This window comes from Chrysoperla carnea, chromosome 3 (assembly GCF_905475395.1).
Source record: "Chrysoperla carnea chromosome 3, inChrCarn1.1, whole genome shotgun sequence".
Lineage (NCBI taxonomy): Eukaryota > Metazoa > Arthropoda > Insecta > Neuroptera > Chrysopidae > Chrysoperla > Chrysoperla carnea.
The window spans coordinates 87,896,477-87,923,413 of NC_058339.1; the positions used below are offsets into that span (position 1 = coordinate 87,896,477).

The 26,937-nt window shown below is 27.8% G+C and overlaps 6 protein-coding genes across 7 annotated transcripts; 2 read left to right on the forward strand and 4 right to left on the reverse strand.

The window, feature by feature from the left end:
• The first annotated feature begins 396 nt into the window (after nt 1-396).
• Nucleotides 397-2,883, forward strand: LOC123294695 (erlin-2-like). Of its 2 annotated transcripts, none has more exons than XM_044875815.1 (2): nt 397-420; nt 2,412-2,883. In XM_044875815.1, exon 2 carries the CDS (start codon nt 2,508-2,510, stop codon nt 2,832-2,834), a length of 327 nt encoding a protein of 108 aa, XP_044731750.1. In that variant the 5' UTR covers nt 397-420; nt 2,412-2,507; the 3' UTR covers nt 2,835-2,883. The 2 variants fall into 2 exon arrangements, with proteins under 2 accessions (XP_044731750.1, XP_044731751.1); XM_044875816.1 differs by lacking the exon at nt 397-420 and adding an exon at nt 2,209-2,232.
• Nucleotides 2,884-3,365: 482 nt separating this feature from the next.
• On the reverse strand, nt 3,366-4,203 carry LOC123296324 (ragulator complex protein LAMTOR3-A-like). Its single transcript, XM_044877785.1, has 4 exons — nt 4,195-4,203; nt 4,092-4,147; nt 3,960-4,028; nt 3,366-3,916 (listed from the first exon to the last, which is right to left on the reverse strand). The coding sequence occupies exons 1-4, from the start codon at nt 4,201-4,203 to the stop codon at nt 3,652-3,654; spliced, it is 399 nt and encodes a 132-aa protein (XP_044733720.1). The 3' UTR covers nt 3,366-3,651.
• A 3,265-nt stretch (nt 4,204-7,468) lies between these two features.
• On the reverse strand, nt 7,469-14,405 carry LOC123296325 (zinc finger protein 271-like). The gene is made up of 7 exons (XM_044877786.1): nt 14,396-14,405; nt 13,220-13,606; nt 13,020-13,047; nt 12,008-12,945; nt 9,555-9,990; nt 8,187-8,768; nt 7,469-7,832 (listed from the first exon to the last, which is right to left on the reverse strand). Exons 1-7 carry the CDS (start codon nt 14,403-14,405, stop codon nt 7,469-7,471), a joined length of 2,745 nt encoding a protein of 914 aa, XP_044733721.1.
• Nucleotides 14,406-15,871: 1,466 nt separating this feature from the next.
• On the reverse strand, nt 15,872-17,099 carry LOC123296326 (zinc finger protein 271-like). The gene is made up of 2 exons (XM_044877787.1): nt 17,090-17,099; nt 15,872-16,963 (listed from the first exon to the last, which is right to left on the reverse strand). The coding sequence occupies exons 1-2, from the start codon at nt 17,097-17,099 to the stop codon at nt 16,179-16,181; spliced, it is 795 nt and encodes a 264-aa protein (XP_044733722.1). The 3' UTR covers nt 15,872-16,178.
• A 1,922-nt stretch (nt 17,100-19,021) lies between these two features.
• On the reverse strand, nt 19,022-20,081 carry LOC123296327 (gastrula zinc finger protein XlCGF71.1-like). The gene is made up of 3 exons (XM_044877789.1): nt 19,673-20,081; nt 19,400-19,612; nt 19,022-19,050 (listed from the first exon to the last, which is right to left on the reverse strand). Exons 1-3 carry the CDS (start codon nt 20,079-20,081, stop codon nt 19,022-19,024), a joined length of 651 nt encoding a protein of 216 aa, XP_044733724.1.
• A 693-nt stretch (nt 20,082-20,774) lies between these two features.
• Nucleotides 20,775-22,173, forward strand: LOC123296328 (oocyte zinc finger protein XlCOF19-like). The gene is made up of 3 exons (XM_044877790.1): nt 20,775-20,790; nt 21,005-21,319; nt 21,497-22,173. The coding sequence occupies exons 1-3, from the start codon at nt 20,775-20,777 to the stop codon at nt 22,171-22,173; spliced, it is 1,008 nt and encodes a 335-aa protein (XP_044733725.1).
• The last annotated feature ends 4,764 nt before the right edge of the window (nt 22,174-26,937 follow it).

Consider the following 26,937-nt stretch of genomic DNA (forward strand, 5'->3'; position numbering starts at 1 on the left):
TATGGTTTATTTTTTAATTTTTTTCTTTGGTTTTGTTTGAAAGGTAATTTAATGGTGAGTGTTCTTACTAGAAAAAAGGGGTTTTATGGTTTATTTTTTAATTTTTTTCTTTGGTTTTGTTTGAAAGGTAATTTAATGGTGAGTGTTCTTACTAGAAAAAAGGGGTTTTATGGTTTATTTTTTAATGGTTTCTTTGGTTTTGTTTGAAAGGTAATTTAATGATGAGTGTTCTTAGATATAGAAAATTAAACATCACAATTAAATTAGCGATGTTTTGCTACGCCTACTTAATATGTGTGTTTAAAAATGGCAGGTTTGATAACGCATAGTCTGTCAATGTTTTGCTATTACAAATAATCAGCTGTCATACTACATATAACCTATGAATTAGAATTTCGAACGTGAATGAATTTCATCTAGGTAAGTGATTTATATTAATTAGACAAATATGATAATTAATTTAAATCTATTCAATTATTTATTAACATTAGTATTCAATTATTGTGGTTGTATTTTATTTTACAGTAATTTATAATATAAGCATAGCTTTTCTATTATGTGCATAGATGGCGCGCAGTGTATCATTTTATTTTGACATTTTACGAAAAGTGAAAGTTCAAGAAAAATGGATAGATTTTTGAATTATTTTATTAATTTATAAAGGTAATTTAAATAAAAATTAATACATAAATTTAATTTATCGGTTCTAAATATATTTATATAGCTTGTGTGAAATGAATCCTAATTTATTTAAAAAAAAAAAAGTTTACATGATAAATGTGACGAAAAGGTAAGTGAAAAAATATTTATATTATATTTTATTATAATTATTGATTATTTATATTTTATAATTAGACATTTTTACAAAGTAATTTTTTTATTCAAATAGCTACACATTTTAGCTCAGACCATATTTGTATTTTATTTTTCAGTCGGTAATTTAAAATTTAAGCATAGTTTTCTTATTATGTAGATAGATGGTGCGCAGTGTATCATTTTATTTTGTTATGTTAGAAATGTCAAATTTGTTTCATGTTCTTAAATGTGATGCTACTTTTTGCATTTTATTAAATTACATAGATAAATTTAATAAAAATTAATAAATAAATTCAATGTATCGGTATTAAATATATGTATGTGTAATGTGTATTTATAAATATAGTTTATTTATATTCATTATTTTAATAAAAAGTTTACATAATAAATAGGCATGTCGAAAATATAAATAAACAAATAGTGTTATATTATAATTTTAATTATATATTTATTTTCATAATATAATTTAGCTACTTTTTTACATAATAAATAATCATGATTTTCCAATTTTTGTTGTTTTTTTTTAATCAACCTACACCAAATTAGATTCCCTCAGTTTTGATAAATATATAATACTTATAATTACATCGAGGTACAAACTCAAAGTTAAAAGTTTTCAGATGTTCATGTTTAAATTTGTGGTTAATAAGTTGTATTAAATGTCAGTTGGATTACGCTCTGTAAAATATCAATTTTTTTAATGATAGTGGGCAGATTACAAATTACATGTTTATCATAGATAGCACCCACCATCGAAATTAATATTAGTTCAGCAAGTTTACCATAGATGGCATTATAGTGTATTTTGTTTTTGTAATCCTTTAAGTTTTTTCACTGAAATAATTTTTAAAATTCATACTTTATTTAGTATGTTATGTTTTCTTTACTACAAATTATCAAATTGATTTTTCCAATCCTTTCTTTATTATTTGCATATAAGGTGCGAATAATTCACTATGTAAATGGAACAAACGAAATGAACAAAATAAATAGTCAAAATTGTTTTATTTATACTTATTAAATAATAAAAGAAAAAAGAAAAAGGTTTTCAGGGTGAAAACACTTACTTACCATTTCCCTATCAGGTACTACTATTTCCCTTGTCAACTTATATTCTCCTAATACAAATGTTAAAAATTTTCATAATTTTTGGTGAAATTTGTCTTGAAAAATTTACCTTTTGAAAATGTAAAATCGCTATATCTCGAAAACGGTTGGTCCTAGAGCAAAAAGGACGAAAATTTTGAGCCACTCCTGAACCTCTTGCTTAGAATGCTTTTCAAAATAACATCGATGAAATTCGTGAAAATGGAAAATTTTGTTTAAAAATTGATGGATTTTTTCTCATTTTTTTGTGTTTTTTGGCCAAAATTACTTCAATTTTCTTCAATTTGTATTAGGAGAATATAATGCCAGGTTAGTACTCTAAGATTTTCATAAAAAGATTTTCTTTTTTATTTATCAAAATATAAAAATTAACGATTTCATCCCTCTTTTAAAGTTCAAGTTCCCGTTCATTTCCCTTCTATTTATTATTCCTTATAGAGCACTGAAAGGATTACAATTTAAAGATAACATACAATTATTTATTACAGGTTGTCGAAAAAGACGCAGAAACCGAACGGAAAAAAGCAATAATCGAAGCTGAAAAAGTCGCTCAAGTAGCGAAAATTCAATACGAACAGAAAGTAATGGAAAAAGAATCATTACAACGCATAGCACTTATTGAAGATGAAATGCATCTGGCGCGACAGAAAAGTCGAACAGATGCTGAATTCTATCAAGCACAACGACATGCTGAAGCGAATCAATTGTTATTAACACCAGAATATCTAGAATTAAGAAAATATGAGACTCTAGCACAAAATAGTAAAATTTATTTTGGTAATAGTATACCAAATATGTTTGTATCAAGTACGATGATGAATCATGAATCAAAACCATCCACAGCATCCACGTCAAGTGATGTTACCGATACCGATACATCATCATCAGGTCCAGGTCAAAAGACCAAATAATCAAATACTGTAAAACTGTAAAACTGTACAAAAATATTAATTTAATGTTTATAAATTTTAATAATAAAAACAAAAACAAATAACCTAAATTTTATCCATTCCTAATCTTTAAAATCTTTACATTTCATTCTTTCCTTTTCAATTTCATTAATAACTTTTCTTTAAGGAATGTAAAAGTCTTCGTTCAGTCTGATCAAAAGTCAATTTGGTGTCTAACGATCCTGTTGGAAAAAATATTTGAAAAACGAATAAGTGTTTGGAACTCTGAATTTCTCAACGTTTTTCAATTGTCTAATTCAGACTTATTATTTAGTCTGAATTAGACAATTCAAAAACGTTTTTACTAACTTAGAAGTTCTACATCGATTAAACTGAAATTTAACAAGTTATACCAACAGCAGCTACAAACTTTGTATTTATCTATTTTTGATCTTCGGCAGGGTGAAGGTTGAAAAGGAAGTTTAGGTATCGAATATTTGTACAATTGTAGGAAATGGTTTGAAGCAAATAAATAATAAAATGTAAGTAAAATGTTTTTTAATAAAATTATATAAAACAATTAATTATTAATAATTATAACAGGATGAATGTGGATCCTGGATCCTGGATCCTTAGAACACAACATCGAACGATCTAAATAATATTTATCTTATTTAGAAGTAAATCAAAGTGACTTCAAGACCTGCACTTTATTTTAAAAAGTATTTGATTGATATTCTTAGTTCACTTGTGTTTGTGTTTTAAATAGATCATAGATCATAGATCATGGTGTGTTCTACGATCCAGATCCATAATTATATTACAATTTAGTTTAGTTTTAAGGTTCAATAACAGCAGTTTTTAAATCATTTAAAATCGGTTCAAGATATTCTTCTAAAGCAAGACAATGACCTGTGTTAGCTTCACTACTTGCAATCAAATTGATCACAAGCGGTAATTTATTGAATTGAATCACTTGATATTGGGAATACATACAAATCAATGTTTTATTTTTACCTAAACCAAGTTTACTGCCTTGATCCGAAGCTAACGCAAATGTTGAGAGAAATGTTGGACGTTGTGCTAGTTCAGGAACTTTATCACTTGTTACTAAAAAACATTCAACATTCAATCAATCAATCATACAAATCAATCGATCGACCTTTATTTATACCATCCCTATCCGAAATTAATATGCAATGCAATCCATGAACTCTAAATTTAATAAAAATCATTAATTAATTATTTATTATTAAATAAAACAAGTAATAAAAGTACCTGTTTAGTAACGTGTTCATGTACTTCTTTAATTCCTGTTCAATAAATTTAATAAAAAATTAATTAATTTAACTACATTTATTGACGGGAAGACGTTACTTACTTCAACCATTTTAACGAATACAAAGTAAACTTTAAAAATATATTATTTAAAAAATAAATATTAAACTTTTATTTAAATAATTATTTAATTAATCATTAATCAATGTTATGTTTATGAATAATATGTCAAACTCTACAACTGTCAGTTTGACTAAATAATAAATTGAAACGGTTTTACCGACATTAGCTGATAAATCAAGTATTTATTTTAAAATGATAAGAAAGGATTGGAAAAATCAATTTGATAATTTGTAGTAAAGAAAACATAACAGAGTAACGTATGAATTTTAAAAATTATTATATTAACAAACTTAAGATTTATTTAATTTGATGCAATGAAAACAATATAAATTATCAAATGAAACTAGTAGTGCCATCTATACGAAACATATTGAACTAAAATAATTACAAAAGCAGAGCCATCTATGGCAAATAGTTTGAACTATTTATTAACTGCGATAGTAATGCCATCTATAGCAAATAGTTTGAACTAACATGATCCGACTATAGTGACATCTATGGGTAATATTTTGAACTAACTGTAAACAACGGTGGTGCCATCTTTGGTGAATATTTTGAACTAGCAGTAAATAAATAGTTCAAACTATTTGGCATAGATGGCTCTGCTTTTGTAATTATTTTTAGTTCAATATGTTTTCTATAGATGGCACTACTAGTTTCATTTGATAATTTACATTGTTTTCAATGCATCAAATTAAATAAATCTTAAGTTTGTTAATAGAAATGATTTTTAATATTTATACTTCATTGTTTTTTGTTAACTGGTACAAATTTAAAAATAATAAATATATTTATTTATTTTTTTATTAATAATTATTTACATTAAATACAAATATAATAATTTTTATTATAAACTAACTAAACTAACATTTTACCTCGATTTATGGTTAAAAATGGTACTACTATTTCCCTTTTCAACTTATATTCTCCTAATACAAACGTTAAAAATTTTCATAATTTTTGGTGAAATTTGTCTTGAAAAATTTACCTTTTGAAAATGTAAAATCGCTATATCTCGAAAACGGTTGGTCCTAGGGCAAAAAGGACGAAAATTTTGTGCCACTCCTGAACCTCTTGCTTAGAATGTTTTTCCAAATAACATCGATGAAAAATTTCCGGGAAATTCGTGAAAATGGAAAATTTTGTTTAAAAATTGATGGATTTTTTCTCATTTTTTTGTGTTTTTTGGCCAAAATTACTTCAATTTTCTTCAATTTGTATTAGGAGAATATAATGCCAGGTTAGTACACTAAGATTTTCATAAAAAGATTTTCATTTTCTTTTTTATTTGCACATAAGGTGCAAATAATTCGCTATGTAAATGGAACGAAACGAAACGAACAAAATAAATAGTTAAAATTGTTTTATTTATACTTATAAAAAAATACCAGAAAAAAGAAAAAGGTTTTCAGGGTGAAAACACTTACTTAAAATTTCCCTATCAGGTACTACTTTTTCCCTTTTCAACTTATATTCTCCTAATACAAATGTTAAAAATTTTCATAATTTTTGGTGAAATTTGTCTTGAAAAATTTACCTTTTGAAAATGTAAAATCGCTATATCTCGAAAACGGTTGGTCCTAGGGCAAAAAGGACGAAAATTTTGTGCCACTCCTGAACCTCTTGCTTAGAATGTTTTTCCAAATAACATCGATGAAAAATTTCCGGGAAATTCGTGAAAATGGAAAATTTTGTTTAAAAATTGATGGATTTTTTCTCATTTTTTTGTGTTTGTTGGCTAAAATTACTTCAATTTGTATTAGGAGAATATAATGGGAGGTTAGTACACTAAGATTTTCAGCAAAAAGATTTTCATTTTCAAATAATTCGCTATGTAAATGGAACGAAACGAAACGAAACGAACAAAATAAATAGTTAAAAGTTTTATTTATACTAATTAATTAATACCAGAAAAAAGAAAAAAGAAAAAGGTTTTCAGGGTGAAAACACTTACTTACCATTTCCCTATCAGGTACTACTATTTCCCTTTTCAACTTATATTCTCCTAATACAAATGTTGAAAATTTTCATAATTTTTGGTGAAATTAGTTTTGAAAAAGTTACATGTGAAAAGTCGGTCGGAAAAGTCGGTGGGTAGAGTAGGTGAAGGTAACTCGTCAACTGACGTTGAGAAAGGATGAACATATTTGCTCCGAACACAGTTGAAAATGGAGTAAAATCCGAAACATGTCTTTATAAAATTATAATAAAGTGGTTAAGCAATAAAATAAGTGTTTTTAAATTTATTTAATCACATAATATATTTAATATGTTCCTAGATATGTTACAAGTGCGAGTTGAGGGTTCCAAATCCGAACAATTTGTCGTGTGTTATTTAATTTTGTAAATTTTACTTGTATTAAAAAGTATTTCCAATATAAAAGTTTTACATTAAAAGATCCGATTAACGACGCTGGTTGACTGAACAATGAAAAGAAAAGTGTTGTAAAAGAACACTGTAATGGAAGTTCTTAGTCCTTTTCTCTGTGTATAGAATGCATATTTGTTGCAAAGATTGATTCTTGATTTGGGGCCAGTGCGTGGTGAATAAATCCAAAGGTGCAGTTGCATGCGTGTCATATAGAAAGTAATATTGCATCTGCGTTGCATATTTGAAAAATAATGTGACCTTGTGTGTAACGACAAAACGAACAAGAAGATACTGCTTTAGTGAGTGCCAAATAAGCTAATTCGTTGTGATGAATTATTGTTAAATAAATGTATCTTTGTTCCAATATCTCAGCAATAAAATATATCTGGGCATTTGTTTTTATGAACATGGAAAAAGTAACAATACCATACAATTTTAAAATGATCTAAAAATTTAAATTCATTAAAAATAAAAATAAAATTAAACAGCTCTTTCCTAAGTTTCTTTTTATTAATTCAAAATATATTTTCAAAATTTAAAAATATATTACAATTTATAAACTATATAAAAAAATATTTTTAAATCGCGATTAACATCATTGAAGTCACAGACAAATTAATTTGATCAAAAAAACTTTGTAAATAACATCATATCTCACATAAAACACATGTATTTGTTTTGAAATATGCAACCTAAAGTCAGCCATATTTATTAAGCTACGCATCTGTGTCAGTTATCAATATTCAGTTTATAAGAGATAGCAGGTTTATGTGAGAGTATTAACTTTTTGTAAATAATTTGTTATATTGTTAATTGTAAATTACAAATTAATATTAATTTTTAATGAAAGAAATAAAACTGTAAAGTAATTAATAAATTTGTTTTATTCATTATGCATGTCTAACAAACGTGCTGTTGAAAAAACGTGAGTTAAAATCGATTGAGCTCGTGTGACCTCAGTCTTAATGTGACCCCGTTTATGTTTACTTAAATTACTTTTATCTGAAAATGATTTACTACAAATGTCACATGAAAATGGTTTTATACCGCTGTGAATCAATTTATGTTTATTTAAATTACTTTTCTTATTAAATGTTCTGCTACAAGTCTCACATGCAAATGGTTTTTCACCAGTATGGAGACGTTTATGTGTATTTAAACTATTTTGCCTATTAAACTTTTGATTACAGATATCACACGAATAAGGTTTTTCACCAGTGTGACTCCGTTTATGTTCAACTAATTGCCTGCTAAAAACAAATGTTTTATTACAAGTATCACAGGAAAATGGTTTTTTTCCACTGTGAATCATTTTATGTTTAGCTAAAGAGCTACCGTGGGTAAATGATTTGCTACAAATATCACATAAAAATGGTTTTTCTCCGCTGTGAGTCCGTTTATGTTCAACTAAATGACTTTGATGGTTAAAAGATTTACAACAAATATCACATAAATACGGTTTTTCTCCGGTATGGATCCGTTTATGTTGAACCAAACTACTTTTACAATTAAATGTTTTATTACACATATCACATAAAAATGGCCTCTCTCCCGTGTGCGATCTTTTATGTTTAACTAAACTACTCCCGTGGGTAAATGACTTGCTACAAATATCACATAAATAAGGTTTCTCCCCCGTATGAGTCCTGCTATGTTCTTTTAAATGACTTCGGCTATCAAATCCTTTACTACAAATATCACATAAAAATGATTTTTCTCCCGTGCAAGTCCGTTTATGTTTGATTGAACCTTTTCTTTTTAATTTTGGAGATACAATAGGTTTATCGGTAATTTGAATTTGTGGTTCTAAAACACTCGGATCTAATATTTCATCTTTAATTGATAATATTTCTGTATTTAATCTGTTCCCATTTTCATGATTTGGTTCAGGTTCCCAACTAATATCACTTTTGTTATCTGGCATCTCTTCCATGCTATCGCTGTTGCTTTCTTCCAATATTTCATCTTTAATCTGTACTTCTTGTATTTTAACACAATCTTCATCTTTTATGATGACTTCTGGAACACTTTCTTCTTTTTTAGCAATTACTTCTGTATTTAATTGTTTTTCAACTTTAATATTTTCGTAAATAACTGGCAACGAATCCTCTTTCTCTTGTTCCCCTGATTTATTGCGTGATAATGTTCCCCCCCCGGTATGATGCAGTTTATGTTTAATTAAACTACATTTTCTATTAAATCTTTTATCACACATATCACATGAAAATGGTTTTTCTCCGGTGTGAGTCCTTTTATGATCCACTAAATGGCGTAACTGATTAAATGATCTACTACAAATATCACATAAAAACGGTTTTTCTCCGCTATGTAATCGTTTATGCACATCTAAACCGTTTCGTCGGGAAAATGATTTAGTACAAATGTCACACGAAAATAGTTTTTCACCAGTATGCATTCGTTTATGTTCAACTAATTGCCTGCTAAGAGTAAATGTTTTATTACAAACATCACATGAAAATGATTTTTCCTTACTATGTGTCCTTTTATGTCCAACCAAATGGCTTTTATTGATAAAGGATTTACTACAAATATCACATAGATATGGTTTCTCACCAGTATGTATCCGTTTATGTTCAAGTAAACTCCAATGTCTATTAAATGTTTTTTCACACACATCGCATGAAAATGGTTTTTCACCAGTATGTGACATTTTATGTTTAACTAAAATACTTTTGCGATGAAAAGTAGCATTACACATATCACATAAAAATGGTTTTTCTCCCGTATGAGTTCGTTTATGTTCAATTAAATGAGTTCTATTCACAAATTTTTTATCACATATATCACATACAAATGGTTTTTCTCCGGTATGAATTCTCATGTGTTGCATTAAACTCCAATTTCTGTTAAATGTTTTATTACAAATGTCACATGAAAATGGTTTATCCCCAGAATGTATCATTTTGTGTTTAATCAAACTGTTTTGTCTGTTGAATGTTTTATCACACTTATCACATGAAAACGAATTTTCTTCAGTATGAGAATATTTATGTTCCACTAAATTACTTTTATTATTAAATGTTTTGTTACACACATCACAAACATATGGCTTTTCTCCAGTATGAAGTCGTTTATGTTGAACTAAGCTCCAATGTCTGGAAAATGTTTTGTCACAAATATTACATGAAAATGTTTTTTCTCCTGTGTGTGTTCGTTTGTGTTGAATTGGTTGTTGATCTTCATTATCAATACTAAGTAATTCATTTTTAATAATGACTTCTGTATTCAAATCAGTTTCAAGTTTAACATTTTCGTTGTTAATTGTATCATTTTCATTATTTTCTTCATGTTTAAAATCACTGCTGTTTTCTAGTATTTCTTCCATTTTAACACTGTCTTCTTGAATTTCATTTTTAATTCGCCCATCTTGCATTGCATCGACTTCTAATATTTCATTTTTAATTTCGACTTCATCAAATGAATTTTTTGCCATTTTTTAATACTTTATTTATTAAAACAAGAAACAAATTCTGGTTTTACTATTATTCTGACAACACGATATATCTTTCACACACCTTGTACTACATACAACACCAAGCGTAAACCATTATATTTTATTCTATGAACGTAAACTGATTCTTATCCACCAATCAGATTATGGTGAACCAAACGAGTTGCCATTATTTTATTTTCAGTCAATCAGTACTTTCAGCGCCTTATTCAAATTTCAAAAATTAACTTTTCATATACTCTTGAATAGAAAACTACACTTATCGATTCTCATATTAATGTTTGTAGTTATATTATTTAATTTAACAAATGTAAAGCATATAAAATTTTACTTGTTTTTTTATTCACCGATATTTTTTAAGCAAAAAAAGAAACACTCATGGAAGAAATTCTGTGAGAGTTTTGCACGTTCAACTCCTATCAGCGAAATATGGTTGAATATTAAAATATTTCGCAAAGCTTCCTTCCATGTTTGGAACGAGGAATTTATGGACAATCTAGCTCCTCAAACGGTTGAACCAGAATCACTCTATAAGTTACCTGTAGAATCAAATAATTTATTGGATGCTCCTTTCTCGGTTCAAGAATACAGATCTATCATATACCGACTAAAAGATTCTTCTCCTGGTTAAGATGGCATTTACTATTCTATGATAAAAAAATCTTTCTGGCGAATCGGATATTCTTTTACTGAATATTATGAGTGATTTGTTTTTGAAAAATATAGTACCTGATGAATGAAGAAGTTCAATTATTCTACCCATATTAAAACCCAATAAAAATCCTGAACGTTTAATTTAATTTTTACTTAATGAAATTTTTATTTTTTGTAAATGGCTTTAATGGCTTAATGGCCCTTGACCAAATATTTTAAATAAAAAAAAATATTTTTGTATTTTTTGATCAGTTTTAAGCAAATAAGTACTCCTACGATTTTTTCTCTAGACTTTTAGTTTTCGAAATAAAAATTCTTGGAAAACTAAAAATGCAATATTCGATTTTAAGAAAAATGTTTATTTGTTTTGTTCTTTATTTTTATTTTTTAAATCTCTGAGGGAATTCGCTTAGCTTACGCAGCTCCTGTGCCACGAATTTTTTATAAATAGTACCTATCTTTCAAAGCCAAAAGTTTAACTGTGCTTGCTTACTAAAAATATTAGTTTAGCGAATCAGAAATATAGCCTAATCAAATAAGAATTTGATCCGGGAAAAATTCATTACAGAAATTTTCCTTGCGAAATTTTTTCGTTTCAGTCTATTTGTTCAAATGAAAATAAGTGCGATTTCCATTGAATTTTACAGTTTGATTCTCATATGTTAAGTGGTATTATGTGTTGAGATAGCAACAGCTAGTAAAATTATTTTGTATGAGGGACTTTTTCTTATATAGTATACAAAAAAATTTGAAATAAATGTAAAAATTTAGTTTCAAAAAAAAAAAATATTTATTTGAACCACGTTAAAAGTTATAAAACATTTAACTAACAATAATAGTAAATCTGACATAAAATTAAAATAAATGAAGTACGACGTAAAATAAAAATAATTCATAGAATAATTCTTTATTGTAAATTACAAATTACTTATTTATATGTATGTCATTCAAGCACACGCGCCTTTGAAAAAACGTGTGTTAAAATGGATTGAGCTCGTGAGACATCACTTTTAATGTGACCCCTTTTATGTTTACTTAAATTACTTTTATCTGAAAAGGATTTACTACAAATGTCACATGAAAATGGTTTTTCTCCACTGTGAATCAATTTATGTTTATTTAAATTACCTTTCTTATTAAATGTTTTGTTACAAGTCTCACATGAAAATGGTTTTTCACCAGTATGAAGAAGTTTATGTGTATTTAAACTACTTTGTCTATTAAACGTTTGATTGCAGACATCACACGAAAATGGTTTCTCTCCGCTGTGAGTCTGTTTATGTTTAAATAAACTACTTCCATGAGTAAAAGACTGGCTACAAATATCACATAAATATGGTTTCTCCCCCGTATGAGTCCGTTTATGTTCATTTAAATGACTTTGACTCGTAAATGTTTTATTACAAATATCACATAAAAATGGTCTCTCCCCCGTGTGTGATCTTTTATGTTTAACTAAACTACTCCTTTGGGTAAATGACTTGCTACAAATATCACATAAATAAGGTTTCTCCCCCGTATGAGTCCGGCTATGTTCTTTTAAATGACTTCGGCTATCAAATCCTTTACTACAAATATCACATAAAAATGATTTTTCTTCCGTACAAGTCCGTTTATGTTTGATTGAACCTTTTCTTTTTAATTTTGGAGATACAAATGGTTTATTGGTAATTTGAATTTGTGGTTCTAAAACACTCGGGTCTAATATTTCATCTTTAATTGATAATATTTCTGTATTTAATTTGTTCCCATTTTCATGATTTGGTTCAGGTTCCCAACTAATATCACTTTTGTTATCTGGCATCTCTTCCATGCTATCGCTGTTGCTTTCTTCCAATATTTCATCTTTAATTTGCAATTCTGGAAGTTTAACACAGTCTTCATCTTTTATGATGACTTCTGGAACACTTTCTTCCTTTTTAATAATGAATTTTGTTGTTAATTGTTTCTCAAGTTCGAAATTTTCGTAAATAACTGGCAACATATCCTCTTTCTCTTGCTCACTTGATTTATTATGTGAACATGTTTTTTCTCCGGAATGAGTCCTTTTATGATTAACTAATTGGCATAATTGATTAAATGATTTACTACAAACATCACATAAAAATGGTTTTTCTCCGCTGTGTAATCGTTTATGTACATCTAAATTATTTTGTCTAGCAAATGATTTATTACAAATATCACACGAAAATACTTCAACTTCGGAGTGTATTCGTTTATGTTTAACTAATTGCCTGCGAAAAGGAAATGCTTTATTACAAACGTCACATGAAATTTTTTCTTTAGTATGAGTCTTTTTATGTTCTACCAAATATCTTTTATTGGTAAACGACTTGCTACAAATATCACATAAATATGGTTTTTCACCAGTATGAGTCCGTTTATGTTCAAGTAAACTCCAATGTCTATTAAAAGTTTTATGACACACATCACATGAAAATGGTTTTTCACCAGTATGTGACATTTTATGTTCAACTAATTGCCTGCTTAGAGAAAATGTTTTATTACAAACGTCACATGAAAATGGTTTTTCTTTGGTATGAGTCTTTTTATGTCCAACTAAATGGCTTTTATTAGTAAAAGATTTACTACAAATATCACATAAATATGGTTTTTCTCCAGAATGTATCCGTTTATGTTCAAGTAAACCCCCTTGTCTAGTAAATGTTTTTTCACACACATCACATGAAAATGGTTTTTCACTACTATGTAACATTTTATGTTTAACTAAACTACTTTTGCGATGAAAAGTTTCATTACACATATCACATACAAATAGTTTTTCTTCGGTATGAACGCGTTTATGTTGAACTAAGCCCCAATGCTTGGAAAATGTTTTGTCACAAGCATTACATGAAAATGATTGTTGATCTTCATTGTCATCACTAAATAATTCTGTGTTGAATTCATTTTCACTTTCAAGTTTAATATTTTCGTTGTTAATTGTATCATTTTCATTATTTTGTTCATGTTTAAAAATAAACTCACTGTCATTTTCTAGTATTTCTTCCAATTTAACACTGTTGCTGTCTTCTTGAATTTCATTTTTAATTTCCACTTCTTCAAATGAATTATTTGCCATCTTTTTATTTATTAATTCTTCTGATACACAATATTAATAATTTTACATATTTATACATAACCTGATTCTTATCCATCAATCACATTATTGTGGATCAAACTGTCTACTGTCTAGTTCTACCCAGGGTTCAGGGTTGCCAGAAAGTTTTCATTCAAGTCGCCCCATCTGTGATCGAAAGTCGCAAAATATTCTGAACAGTCGCCCAATAAAAGTTTGAAAATACCTTAGACATAACAGCCTTGAATTTACCAGGTAATTTGAAATTGATTTTTTCCATAGAATATATAATGATTTTTTCTAAATAAAAATGCTGAGAAGAACTAAAATAAATTTTTGTATACTCTTTTATGATATAATAATTTCAGAGTCAATGGAAAACTCAAGAATATGAATTTGATATATATCTTTATTTAAATAAGTGAAATTTATTACTTTTCACACTAAAAAATGTACTGTAAAATGTACCTGTACTGAGGAATGAAAAGCGCCTAATTTGCGACTTGTTGCCCAAACTCATAAAAAGGAGCGTATCCATGAAAAAAATCGCCTAATTCGCGATAAATCGCCCCATCTGGCAACCCTGGTTCTACCAAGGATCAAACGACTTGCCATTATTTTATTTTCAGCCAATCAGCACTTTCAGCGTCTTATTCAAATATATTTATTTATATTGAATAACGAGTTAAATTTACAAAATTTAAAAAACCCCAGACAAATGTTTAAAGTCTCTCCCTTAAATTACCTTTTTCCTCATTAAAGCTTTCTCCAAACTGAGCCGATTTTGAAAATCATCACCAATTTTTTATTTTTTTCGGATACGGAACCCTAAACTCATGCTTGAAACATAGCTAAGAACACTGTCCATTAAATTACTTTTAAACGAAACAAAAAAAATCACTTTATCCGTTTAGACGCTTCGATGCCACAGACAGACACACGCACGCTCATGGTCAAACACCCTTTTTTTAATTCGGGTGATTAAAATTAATCTTTCATCTACTCTTGGTTCGAAAACAACACATTTTTGGGGAAATAGGAAAAAATAAAAATATTATTCTGGCACGAAATTTCACGCTTAACAACTTTTCTCTATTATAAATTTTCTTAAAAATGAATGGTTATGTAAATATTAAGCTATTTTCGTGTGTAATATGATTTCTAATTGAACAAATGCATCGACCAAGGTAACAACAAGGGAAGCTCACAACACACTTAATAAATTATTATTAACAAATTGGTTAATGGAATTTATAAATGTGAAATACCTCGATTGGGTTTATATCAGCTTCTTTTGATTTCTTAATTGTCCGAACTTTTATAACGCCTTATATAAGTTTCGTTACTTCAAATACTGTGTCATTATTTTCATAATTTTTACAGATTTTACAAAATAATTTTGGGGAATAATTTTACATTTATTAAGGATAAATATTTATTTTATTTTAAAAATTTAAATACATAAAAAATAATAAGATTTAATAACTGTTTCATAAGTTTCTTTAATAATTAAAAACATATTTACAATTTTTGAAAATATATTACAATTTATAAACAATAACAACTTAAAGTGTTTATGTATCTATTACCAATTATGGAGTACACTGAGCTTTTCATTGAGCTCGAAAATCAAAGTCAAGTTTAATGCCTGCGTAAGATCTGCGCCTAGACATACAATATTTTTCGCATGAAGCAGTTTTATCGATAAAAATAATTTTTCGAGTTTCAAGCATATGTCAACTTAAAAAAGTACCCTGCATACGAAAACACTATAAATATTACTACTTATATGTCTATGGAAAGTGAAGACAAGGGCAAACTCTCCACTTAGTATAGAATATTATACATAGATAACGCGAGGGACATGCTAGCCTGTAAGTGGATGCGATATGATGAATGAGAGAGAAGACTGCCAGTTAGTTCCTATGTGTCCTTGTCATAGTCATGTCATAATCATATGATGCATAGAGATTTTGTGTAATGTAAACAATATCTAGCCAATGATATATAGATTAGGCAAGGACACATAGGAACTAACTGGCAGTCTTCTATCTCATTCATCATATCGCAAATTTTGGGCCATGGCGTTCTCTATGTATAATATTCTATGCTCCATTTAGAACGCGTTATCGAGGTTTCGTATGTCAGACCTACTGCCGCGGCGGATTTTTCGGGGTATCAAAATAAAGGAAATTTCAAAAAATATCCGATTGCGTTAAATAAAGCCTGAAGTCGGGGCCCATTAAAATCAGGACCAGCTTAAACCTTCCCAATACTGGGTTCCGACTGTTAAAGTTGCTATATGAAAACTACTACACTTGTTTATTTGATTTCAGACATTATTTAACGCAGTCGGACATTTTATTTTTTATGTAATTATTGATTTTATTATCCAACGTGACTCCGTTTATGTTTATTTAAATTACTTTTATCAGTAAATGATTTACTACAAATATCACACGAAAATGGTTTTTCTCCCGTATGAATTAATTTATGTTTAACTAAATTACTTTTCTTATTAAATGTTTTATTACAAACATCACACAAAAATGATCGTTCTCCCGTATGTGTCCGCTTATGTTCGACTAAACTAGCGGGTCTAGTAAACGCTTTAAAACAGATATCACACGAAAATGGTTTTTCTTCAGCATGAATATGTGCATGCCGAACTAATTGATATCGAAGTGTAAACGTTTTATTACAAGTTTCACAAGAAAATGGTTTTTCGCCACTGTGAATCCGTTTATGTTTATCTAAAGTACTCCCGTGAGTAAATGATTTACTACAAATATCACATAAAAATGGTTTTTCTCCGGTGTGAATTCGTTGATGCTCAATTAAATGACTTTGTTGATTAAATGTTTTGTTACAAATATCACATAAAAATGGTTTTCCTCCGTTATGTATTCGTTTATGTTGAATTAAACTAGTTTGACTCGTAAATGTTTTGTTACACATATCACAGGAAAATGGTTTATTTCCACTGTGAATCTGTTTGTGTTTCACTAAAGTACTTTCACGTGAAAATGTTTTACTACAAATATCACACAAAAATGGTTTTTCTCCCGTGTGAGTCCGTTTATGTTCAATTAAATGACATTGATGTTTAAAACTTTTATTACAAATATCACATGAAAATGGTTTTTCCCCCGTGTGTGATCTTTTATGTTTAACTAAATTATTTTGTTTATTAAATGTTTTATTACAAATATCACATGAAAATAATTTTTCTTCATCGTGAGATCGTTTATGTTTAACTAAATTATTTTGTTTATTAAATGTTTTATCACAAAAATCACATGAAAACATTTTTTCTTCAGTTTCATCGATACTTTTGTACAGTTCCGTATTTAATTCTTCAGTTTTAATATTTTCCTCATTAACTGAAGACAATTGTTTTTCATTTTCATGATTTCGTTCAGGTTCCAAACTAATATCACTGATATTTTCCGGTATGTCTTCGATGATTTCACTTTTACTGTCTTCTACAAAAAAAATTAAATAATTCAATTTATTCACTTTCCTTGAAAATCATATTAGAATGTTAGAAAAAAAATTAAAGCATTTTTTACGTAAATTACGAGTCCGTTGGAGGAGAAAATAGTTTCAGTTTTCATATTCATTCCACCGAACAAAGAGTATATTTCGTGGTATTTTGACTCGCTGAATCGGAATTATGAACTTGGTCAGATTGGGGGGAATTTGTTATAAATAAATTAATTGTTTACACGGCCATAGCTCCTAAACTATTGAAAACAATTTGGTACCATTATATTCTACATGAAAAAACGACCAATAGAACCAGAGATTTGGATAAAATTGTAAACAAAAATGATATCGCATAAGGTCGGCGCGCAGCGCTTGATTTGAAACGTCCGTAGATTGGCCAATTAATAATATTTTAGCTACGCGCCGATTTATGCAATATCATTTTTGTTTACAATTTTAACCATATCTCCGATTCTATAACATATCTCCGGCCATAAGAGCTATGGCCGTATAAACAATTAATTTGTTTACAACCAATTTCCCCTCATTCTGAGCAAGTTCAAAATTCCGATTCAAGGAGTCAAAATACGTCGAAATACACTCCTTGTTCAGTGGGACCTGTAAATGCATACGAAACCCACTCAGCGCCTAAACTAATATGTATCATCAAAGAATAAACAATAGGGAATATTCATGAAATTTAAATTTGGTTCCGTAGCTTTAATGACTGGACATTTCAACTAAACCATTATTTTAGTGAGGACATTTAAAAATTTCTAAAACGGAAATTCAAATTTTTATACGGACGTGACATCAAAGTACGGGCTTGTCAAATTTGTTGACATACTACTATATGATATTAATTATTTACATTTTGTATGGTATTTCATTAAATTATTCTATTCTACGGCTTTTTATTAAAAAAACTTAATGATAACGAGTGTAAATTCTATGTTGTGAATTCATTTTTTTTCAGTGTAAATTATACATTGAACTGTCACCAATTGACAGATCACGTACTTATACGTCATCAACAAAAAGCGCCAAAAAACTGCGTTTAAATATCTCAAAATTATAATGTATATTAAATATTTTTCTATACTTAAATACAGTATTTTTAAGCAGTATTTATATTTTTTACTTTGTTATAACCTTTGAAAATTCACTACTGGAATTGCCAACAGAGTGAGAACCACGTCTCAAAGTAGCTTGACAAGGATAGTAAATGTCGAGGCCTCCAAAATGGTGTTTTCTCTATCAGCTATTTGAATATTGTATTTTTGTCTTTGTTAATCTACTCTGTGATGCCAAAATATACATATTTGGTACACACTGGGCTTATCTATTTAAAATATATGATCTAAGGTTATAACGGTGTAAACAATGAATTAAAAATATTTAAAAAAAAAACATGAATATTCCCTATTTGTAGTTTTTCACTATCTCCGCCAATGGATTCGTAATTAATGTAAAAAATGCTTTATTATGTATTTTTTTTTCCTAAGATAATTTTTAAGAAAACTTACCTTCATTTTTAATTTGTGCATCCTCCGTGATTGTAACATTTTCTTCATTTTTAACTACAACTTCATTATTTTCATAAATATCTGAGAAATAAATTTCCTCTTTTCGATGAATTTGTTCACTTTCCACACTATCACCACTAGATTTAATAACATCACTTTTATTATAAATATCACATGAAAATGATTTTTCATCGATATGATTTAATTTATGTTTAATTAACGTACTTTCACGTGTAAATGTTTTACTACAAATATCACATAAAAATGGTTTTTCACCAACATGAATCCGTTTATGTTCAACTAAATGTGATCGTTTATTAAATGTTTTATTACACATATCACATGAAAATTGTTTTTCTCGTGTATGTGTACGTTTATGTTGTGCTAAATGTGTACGTGTATTAAATTTTTTACTACAAATTTCACATAAAAATGGTTTTTCACCGGTATGCGTTCGTTTATGATCCAATAAACTACTACTTTGACAAAATGTTTTTTCACACACATCACATAAATATGGTTTTTCTCCGTTATGTATCCGTTTATGTCGAATAAAAATACTTTCTTTATTAAAACTTTCACTACAAATATCACATGAAAATGGTTTTTCTCGATTGTGCATTAATTGTTTATGACGATTTAAACTACTTTTTCGATTAAATGTTGCATTACACATATCACATAAAAATGGTTTTTCACCCGTATGAGTTCGTTTATGTTCCGATAAATGACTTCTAGTGGAAAATGTTTTATTACACATATCACATAAAAATCGTTTTTCAACACTGTGACTTGATTTATGTTTATCTAAACTAATTTTTGTATTATATGTTATTTTACAAATATCACATGAAAATAGTTTTTCACCGTCCGTATGGATTCGTCTATGTTGATCTAAATTTCTTTGTCGACTAAATGTTTTATTACAAAAATCACATGAAAATGGTTTTTCTCCCGTATGAATCATAACATGTTCAATCAAATGGAATCGATACGAAAATGTTTTATTACAAAATTCACATGAAAATGATGATTGCTTTTCAACTTTAATAGATTTTCTCGTTATATCATTGTTTTTGTCTAATAATTGTTCCATTTTGATGTTATTGCTATCTTCTTCATTTTTAATTCGTCCATCTTGCATTGTACCATTATTATCGTTCTTTAATATTTTATTCTGAATTAATAATTCTGAATTTAATTGTTTTTTAAATTCAATATTTTCTTCATGGATAAATAAATGGTTGTTTATATCATCAAATGAATTATTTGCCATTTTTTTAAAATATATTTTTTGTTTTCTAAAATGATGTACATCTAATGACAATTTGGGCTCTACTCTTTCTGTGAACTTGGCACTCTTCATACGTTATCTATACCTTAGATCATATATTTTAAATAGATAAGCCCAGTGTATACCAAGTATGTATATTTTGGCGTCACAAAGTAGATTAACAAAGACAAAAATACAATATTCAAACAGCTGATAGAGAAAACACCATTTTGGAGGCCTGGTATTCAATGCGCATGATCGTATAACCGGAATCAACTGCTTCAATGATGTGTTTATATTTCACATTCACATGTGCTTAAAATAAATAAATAAAATTTATTTTGTTTTAACGTTCAAACGATTAATATTGTTAGATAATTTTGTGTTAATTCTATGAAAAAAAAATTTAAAAATGGTAAAATGTTAATTTGTTTAAAATATACTGTTTTAACTTTATTTAAAAGTGGTATAATCTTATTTTAAATACGCGCCAGGATATTATGTTGTATATTAAGAAATGCATATTATGACCAGGCCTCGACATTTACTATCCTTGTCAATCTACTTTGAGACGTGGTTCTCACTCTGTTGACAATTCCAGTAGTGAATTTTCAAAGGGCTAAACAGTTGTAAAATAATATGATAGTAGTTTAAAAATATGAGGTAGTCTAATATATAATAAGTCTGTGGTTAGGGATGAAATTTTGTTTTTGTATGTTCGTAAATTTTCGGGTAATAACGGCATTAAAAACAATGGAAAATGGGGTAGTGGCATTCTACTTTTCTTGACAGTCGATTGTGGTTGAAGCTCAAAGTAAAATCTGGGAAAATTGTACAATAAGTTTGAGAAATAAAAAAAAAAAAACATTTAAAAATGGAAAATAATTCGTTTGATCATAAATTTATCAATGAAAACAATATTAAAGTTGAAACAGAATTTATAACAGTTAAAAGTGAAATAATCGAAGACAGCTCAGACAGCTACAGCAGTGTTAAAGTGGATCATGATCAAATTAAGGAAGAAGTAGAAGAAATATATGAAAGTAAAAGAAGTGAAATTAGTGTGAAATATGAACAAAGTGAAGAAAATGAAGAACATTCAAACGAAATTAACTACGAAAATATTAAAGTTGAAAACGAATTAAATACAGAATTAAGTATTAAAGAGGAAATATTAGATGAAAATGATTTAGAACAAAAACAGGCGAATGTTGATGATCGACCATTTCCTTGTGATGTTTGTAATAAAAAATTTACGAATCGAAACAATTTTCATAAACATAAAAAGACTCATTCTGGTGAAAAACCATATATATGTGAAGTGTGTAATGCATCATTTAATCGAAAAAGTAGTTTAATTCAACATAAAATCATTCATAGTGGTGAAAAACCATTTACATGTAATTTTTGTAATAAAGCATTTAATAGAAAAACCGGTTTAATACAACACGAACGAATTCACACGGGTGAAAAACCATTTATATGTGATATTTGTAATAAAACGTTTAATCAACGACCTCATTTAGATAGACATAAACGGATTCATAGTAGAGAAGAAGGGAGTGTCGAAACATTTTCATGTGATACATGTAATAAAACATTTACTGAACGGAGTAGTTTGAATAGACATCAACAAACCCATGCTGGAATTAAACCATTTTTATGTGATATTTGTAGTAAAACATTTACGAGGCAACATGATTTAGCTCAACATAAACGGACGCATACTGGAGAACGACCATTTCCATGTGATATTTGTAATAAATCATTTTCTGATAGCAGTAATTTACACAAACATAAACGTACTCATTATGATGAAAAACTGTTTTCGTGTGATATTTGTGAGAAGGCATTTAAAACGAAAACACATTTAACTAGACATCAACGAATTCATTATGGAGAAAAATCATTTGCATGTGATATTTGTAGTAAAACGTTTGAGAGAAATGACAGTTTAACACGACATAAACTTACACACAATGGAGATAAATCATTTACGTGTGATATTTGTAATAAAACATTTGAGAGGAGTGATAGTTTAACTCGACATAAACTTACTCACAATGAAGAAAATCCATTATCATGTGACATTTGAAATAAAATAGTTACTGAAAGAAGGAGTTTAGTTAAACATAAAAAAACTCACACACTAAAGAATTAACAAAAAGGAATTATTAACAAGTAAAAACCATGTTAATGTCACAAAAAGGCGTGTTTTTAATTTAACGTAAACAAATACGCCCACTGTGACGTAATTTGTTTTTTTACTAGTTGCATTTTAAGTTTTAATAATTTTGTTTGTTTACTTTAAATTAAAAATACGCCTTTTTGTGAAGTAATTTGGTTTTTTACTAATAATCTAATGTTTTCTTGCAAAAATATAATAAAAATATAAAAAGTAGGGATTTAACCAAAAACCATGAAATAATTTTTTAAAATGCTTTTTCAAAATAATATAATCGAATGAAATCAGTTGATACATGTAAAGAACTGCAAATTAGTCATAACAGCCTCCTTTATCGCCAAAATTTTTCACTGTAAGCGCTGGCATCGATTTTATTGTCCCTACCATGACTACGCACACAACAAATTATTGAATTCTTGTAGTAGCTAAATAAATGAAAATTATTGAATAAAACAAAAATGGTTTCGTGTATGTGTATATTCGCTCCGAGCGTGAATTTCGTTTCCATGACAACGATACACTACTTTAATTATAGAATTAATGGATGCATATATAATTGTGTGGATTGCATTGAAAACTTACATTTAAAATTTAATATTCTTGTTTCACAAATTTAAATAAATAATTACGATAATTAACATTTGAAAAATAATATTTGTACAATTTGATTTCTTATTTTCACAATTTTTAATGCATTAAGTTTAATTAATTAGTGTTTTTCAATCATTTTAATTTGACAGTTTCTATATCATTAACATGTAAATAATTGCAAATTAGTCATAACAGCCCACTTTATCTCCAAAATTTTTCACTTAAAGCGCTGGCATCGATTTTATTATCCCTACCATGACTACGCACACAACGAATAAATAATTTATTTACATAAACTTATAATATTTTTACAATTTGCACACCACAAACGTTTTATTTAAACGTTTTGTTTTATTTTGTATTTGTTTTTAAATAAATTGAAAAATTTTCAACAACATATTTGAATTTTACTTTATTTTATTTTTTTTAAAGATTTTTCTTTTTCATTCTTTTATAAAATTATGAAACCTGAATAAAATGAACGGGCTGCATAGGGTTTTTCTTGTTAGATCCATTTAAAATGCTACAGTAACACTACACTACAGGGGTGTTCAATTAATTGTCCAAAAATTTTCTCGAAACGTCAAACAAAGCGGAATATGGGGTATTGGGAGTGAATATGGAGCTGTATGCTGTAAAATTTACACAAATAACTTTTTACTCCGAATCCAAAGAATACGCCCGAAATGTTGTATAAAGATCTTAAAGTCGAAAAAATCATAAAAAGTTTTCCTCTTTTATTGTTGAATAATTACCAAGAATTTTTTGTTATTAAATTTGTATAATAAATAATTTTCGGCATAATCATACTTTTTTCGATAATTCCCGGTTTGTGATAAACTATCTACTAGCATAACTTGGTATTTGTTCAATCTTCGCAACCCCTGTGACTCCTTTAATATCCCAAAGCCACTTTGATTTGGGCTTGTTTATAACTCTTGAAATATTTGAACAATCTCGAGCACCCTGTATTATAATAGATAATTACAAAATAATAACAATAAAAGTGAAACGAACTAAGTGGGGTGGGGAAATAAAAACAATGAAGGAGGGAGGGTGAAAAGGTAAGTAAAGTAGAAATCTCTTTAAAAAACATGATTTTATCATTAATATTTGTTTTATAAATACTTTTTTTTTTTTAAATATTTTGTGTAAAATTTATTTTTATACCGGGTGTTTAGTCTAAATAAAATTTATCAAAATTGTAACGCTTTAGGTTAAACATCCTGTATAATATAATGCACTAAACACAGTAACACTGTACAATATATTTGATACAGAGTGGATCATTTTAATCGATATTAATTTGAAAAATTTCATAGGAAACTAAAATACAGAAAAAATCAAACAAAAAATGTTGGAACTCAAAGGGGGGCATCTTCTAGACACCATTGACTGACTCATTAAGCAAATATCTTTTGTTTGAAATGTTTTTCCGTAACTCGAACAGCTTAGGCAACGATTGAATGTAAAAATCTAACTAGACATTAAAGCGTAATTTTTTATTCCATTTTTGATACTAGTAAGAGATAGAGGAAATATTTCACTAAGGCAGAACTAACAAACCTTTGTTGTAAACATTTTATTGCCGCGAATTTATTCTACCTTTTATCGCAGTACGTGCCTGAGGTGACTTTTAGAAGATTCCAAACGTCGAAAAGAAACAATTTTTTTCTTTATTTTTCGCCATTAACAATTAAAATAGCCCACCGTGTATGTATAAAAAAATGACACTAGAATAATATTTATATTTGTAAATATTTTGATTAGTTTCTGAGTTCATCTATTTTATTTTGCTTCTAAATATATATAAATGTATATTTTGATTAAAAACATGGAGCATAAAAATGACACGCTTTTTGCAAAATCTAATTATAATAAATTCATTACACAACAACAGTTAAAATTCAATTCTAGAAAAAAAAATAGTTGAATGCTAACTTAAATATAGCTCTCTAGTAAAGGATCACTCCGGCCAAATATACCTACTCATGTCTGAACTAATCTACTAAATCTCAATCTGACAAAAATTAAAAACGAAGATACTTCTTCGTTTTTAATTTTTGTTAAGTTTTTGAAGTCAATTGATTGCTGAGTATAGTCCAGACAAAAATGGGTATATTGTTATATGAGAATAAGTTCTACTTTCGCAATCTTATTTTTATTTATTGAATTCTTTTATACACGACTAATTAGGTCCCCTATCACTTTCTTAGTTTGGGGTAAAAATCCTTAAACGAAACTTCTTAGGGACTAGGATTGCTCTTATTTTAGACCACAAACCTGAAAATCTGTATGAAAATCTTATTAAAAAACTACGCTAACAAATTTAATGTTTGTTTGTTTGTTTGTTTTTTTTTTTTTTTCGATTGGTGTAAAACTCTTTCGTGGATTTTTTTTATCCAAAGAAAGTGAAATAGGGTTAATATTTCTAAAAAGGGAGGGAAACATTGTAATATAAAAATCTCTATTATTATAAACGTTTGATTTATTTTATTTATTTACAAGTCATACTCATAATTAAGGTCTCAGAGCAACAGTTTCGTTTTTTTTTTAGAGCCACTTTTTGAAAATTTTTTATGTGAGACCTTTCATTACTAAAACATTATTTGTAGATTTAAGGTGATTTTATTTTTTTTAGTCTCTAATTTGAATTCAAATGTGAGAAATTAAATTTTCTATTTTCGATTATTTTTCAAATATAAAAGTGGTAGCTGAGTAAAAAATCCAATGGTTGAAAATTTAAAAGGCTCTTTCAATATCAGATAAAATGACTTTTGCATTTTTTTATTATTTTCGAGGAAAGAGAGCCTCTAAAATTTACAATCCTGAACCAAAACATTTGATTTTTTCTATTTTTTTTTCAAAGCATACCAATTTTTAAGAGAATTCGATTTTTTCCTCCACTTCCCATCTTATCTGGGCAATAAATAATGGTAACAAGCTTCGAGTAAAAACTTTTGAAGCATCATCATCATTTCTCCCACCTGAATATACAATTAATAATTTTTCTTGCCTACATAAATTAAGTACAAATTTAATAATTTTATTCAGTCGATAATCAAAAAAAGGCCTTAAATTTTTTTTGGCCAATAATTTTAGGATTTCTAAAAATGAAATTTAATATATCGTGTAGCACCTTATAATCTATAATAAAAGACGGATTGGGTTTTTGGGGAGGTTCTTAGAAAATTCTTTATCTACCCAACTACATAATATTCGAATGCAATTTCGATTGGACTTCTAACTGTGTCCACATAATTTTTTTTACCGTTCGTTCGCCGAACAATAAATTGTTCATAAGACAAAAAAAAAACAACACAAGAACAAAGAAAAAAAACTACAAGTCGAAAAATTTCGATGATATTTACAAAAAGAAGAAAAATAATAATTTTAAAAAATATAATTAATAAATAAATAAATAAAAAATACTGCTAAATACAAAATCAATGAAATCAATATTTTTAAAACTTTCAAGAAATAAAAAAATGAAATATTTAAAGGTTTCTACAAGATCACATTTATCACATACAGGGTACCACAAAAGTCACGTACACATTTTAAATTGAAATCATTTTCTACAATTTATTGAAGTTAATATTTTAACCTCAGATTCTGATGTAGAAAGTCTTACGTTTTAAGAATTTCAAGTCAAAATTTTAAATTCAATTTATTTTAGAAAGTTATTACTATTTTAAATATGTGCCTGATTTTTTTGCACCATCCCGAAATATGTAAAGGATATTTTTAGACAATAAACTTTGCCCGCAGCTTTTTAGACACTATCCAACAACTTTGATTTAAAATTAGGGATAGCACCGATTATACAAATTATTTTTAAATTTATTGGTTGGTTTAATTTTCGTATATAATTTCATTTAGGCGTTCTATAAGTTGTCTCAAGTCTCATAAAATCTCGCGTCTGTTGATTTTTTGACTTTTGACCTTGAATAACTAACGACGCAGGCACGAGATTTTATGGCAACTTTTAGAATGCCAAAATGAAGGTATATACGAAAATTCAGCTTACTATCTCTCATTCCGAGGTTGATTCCATTTTTATAATAAAGTGACTATATCATT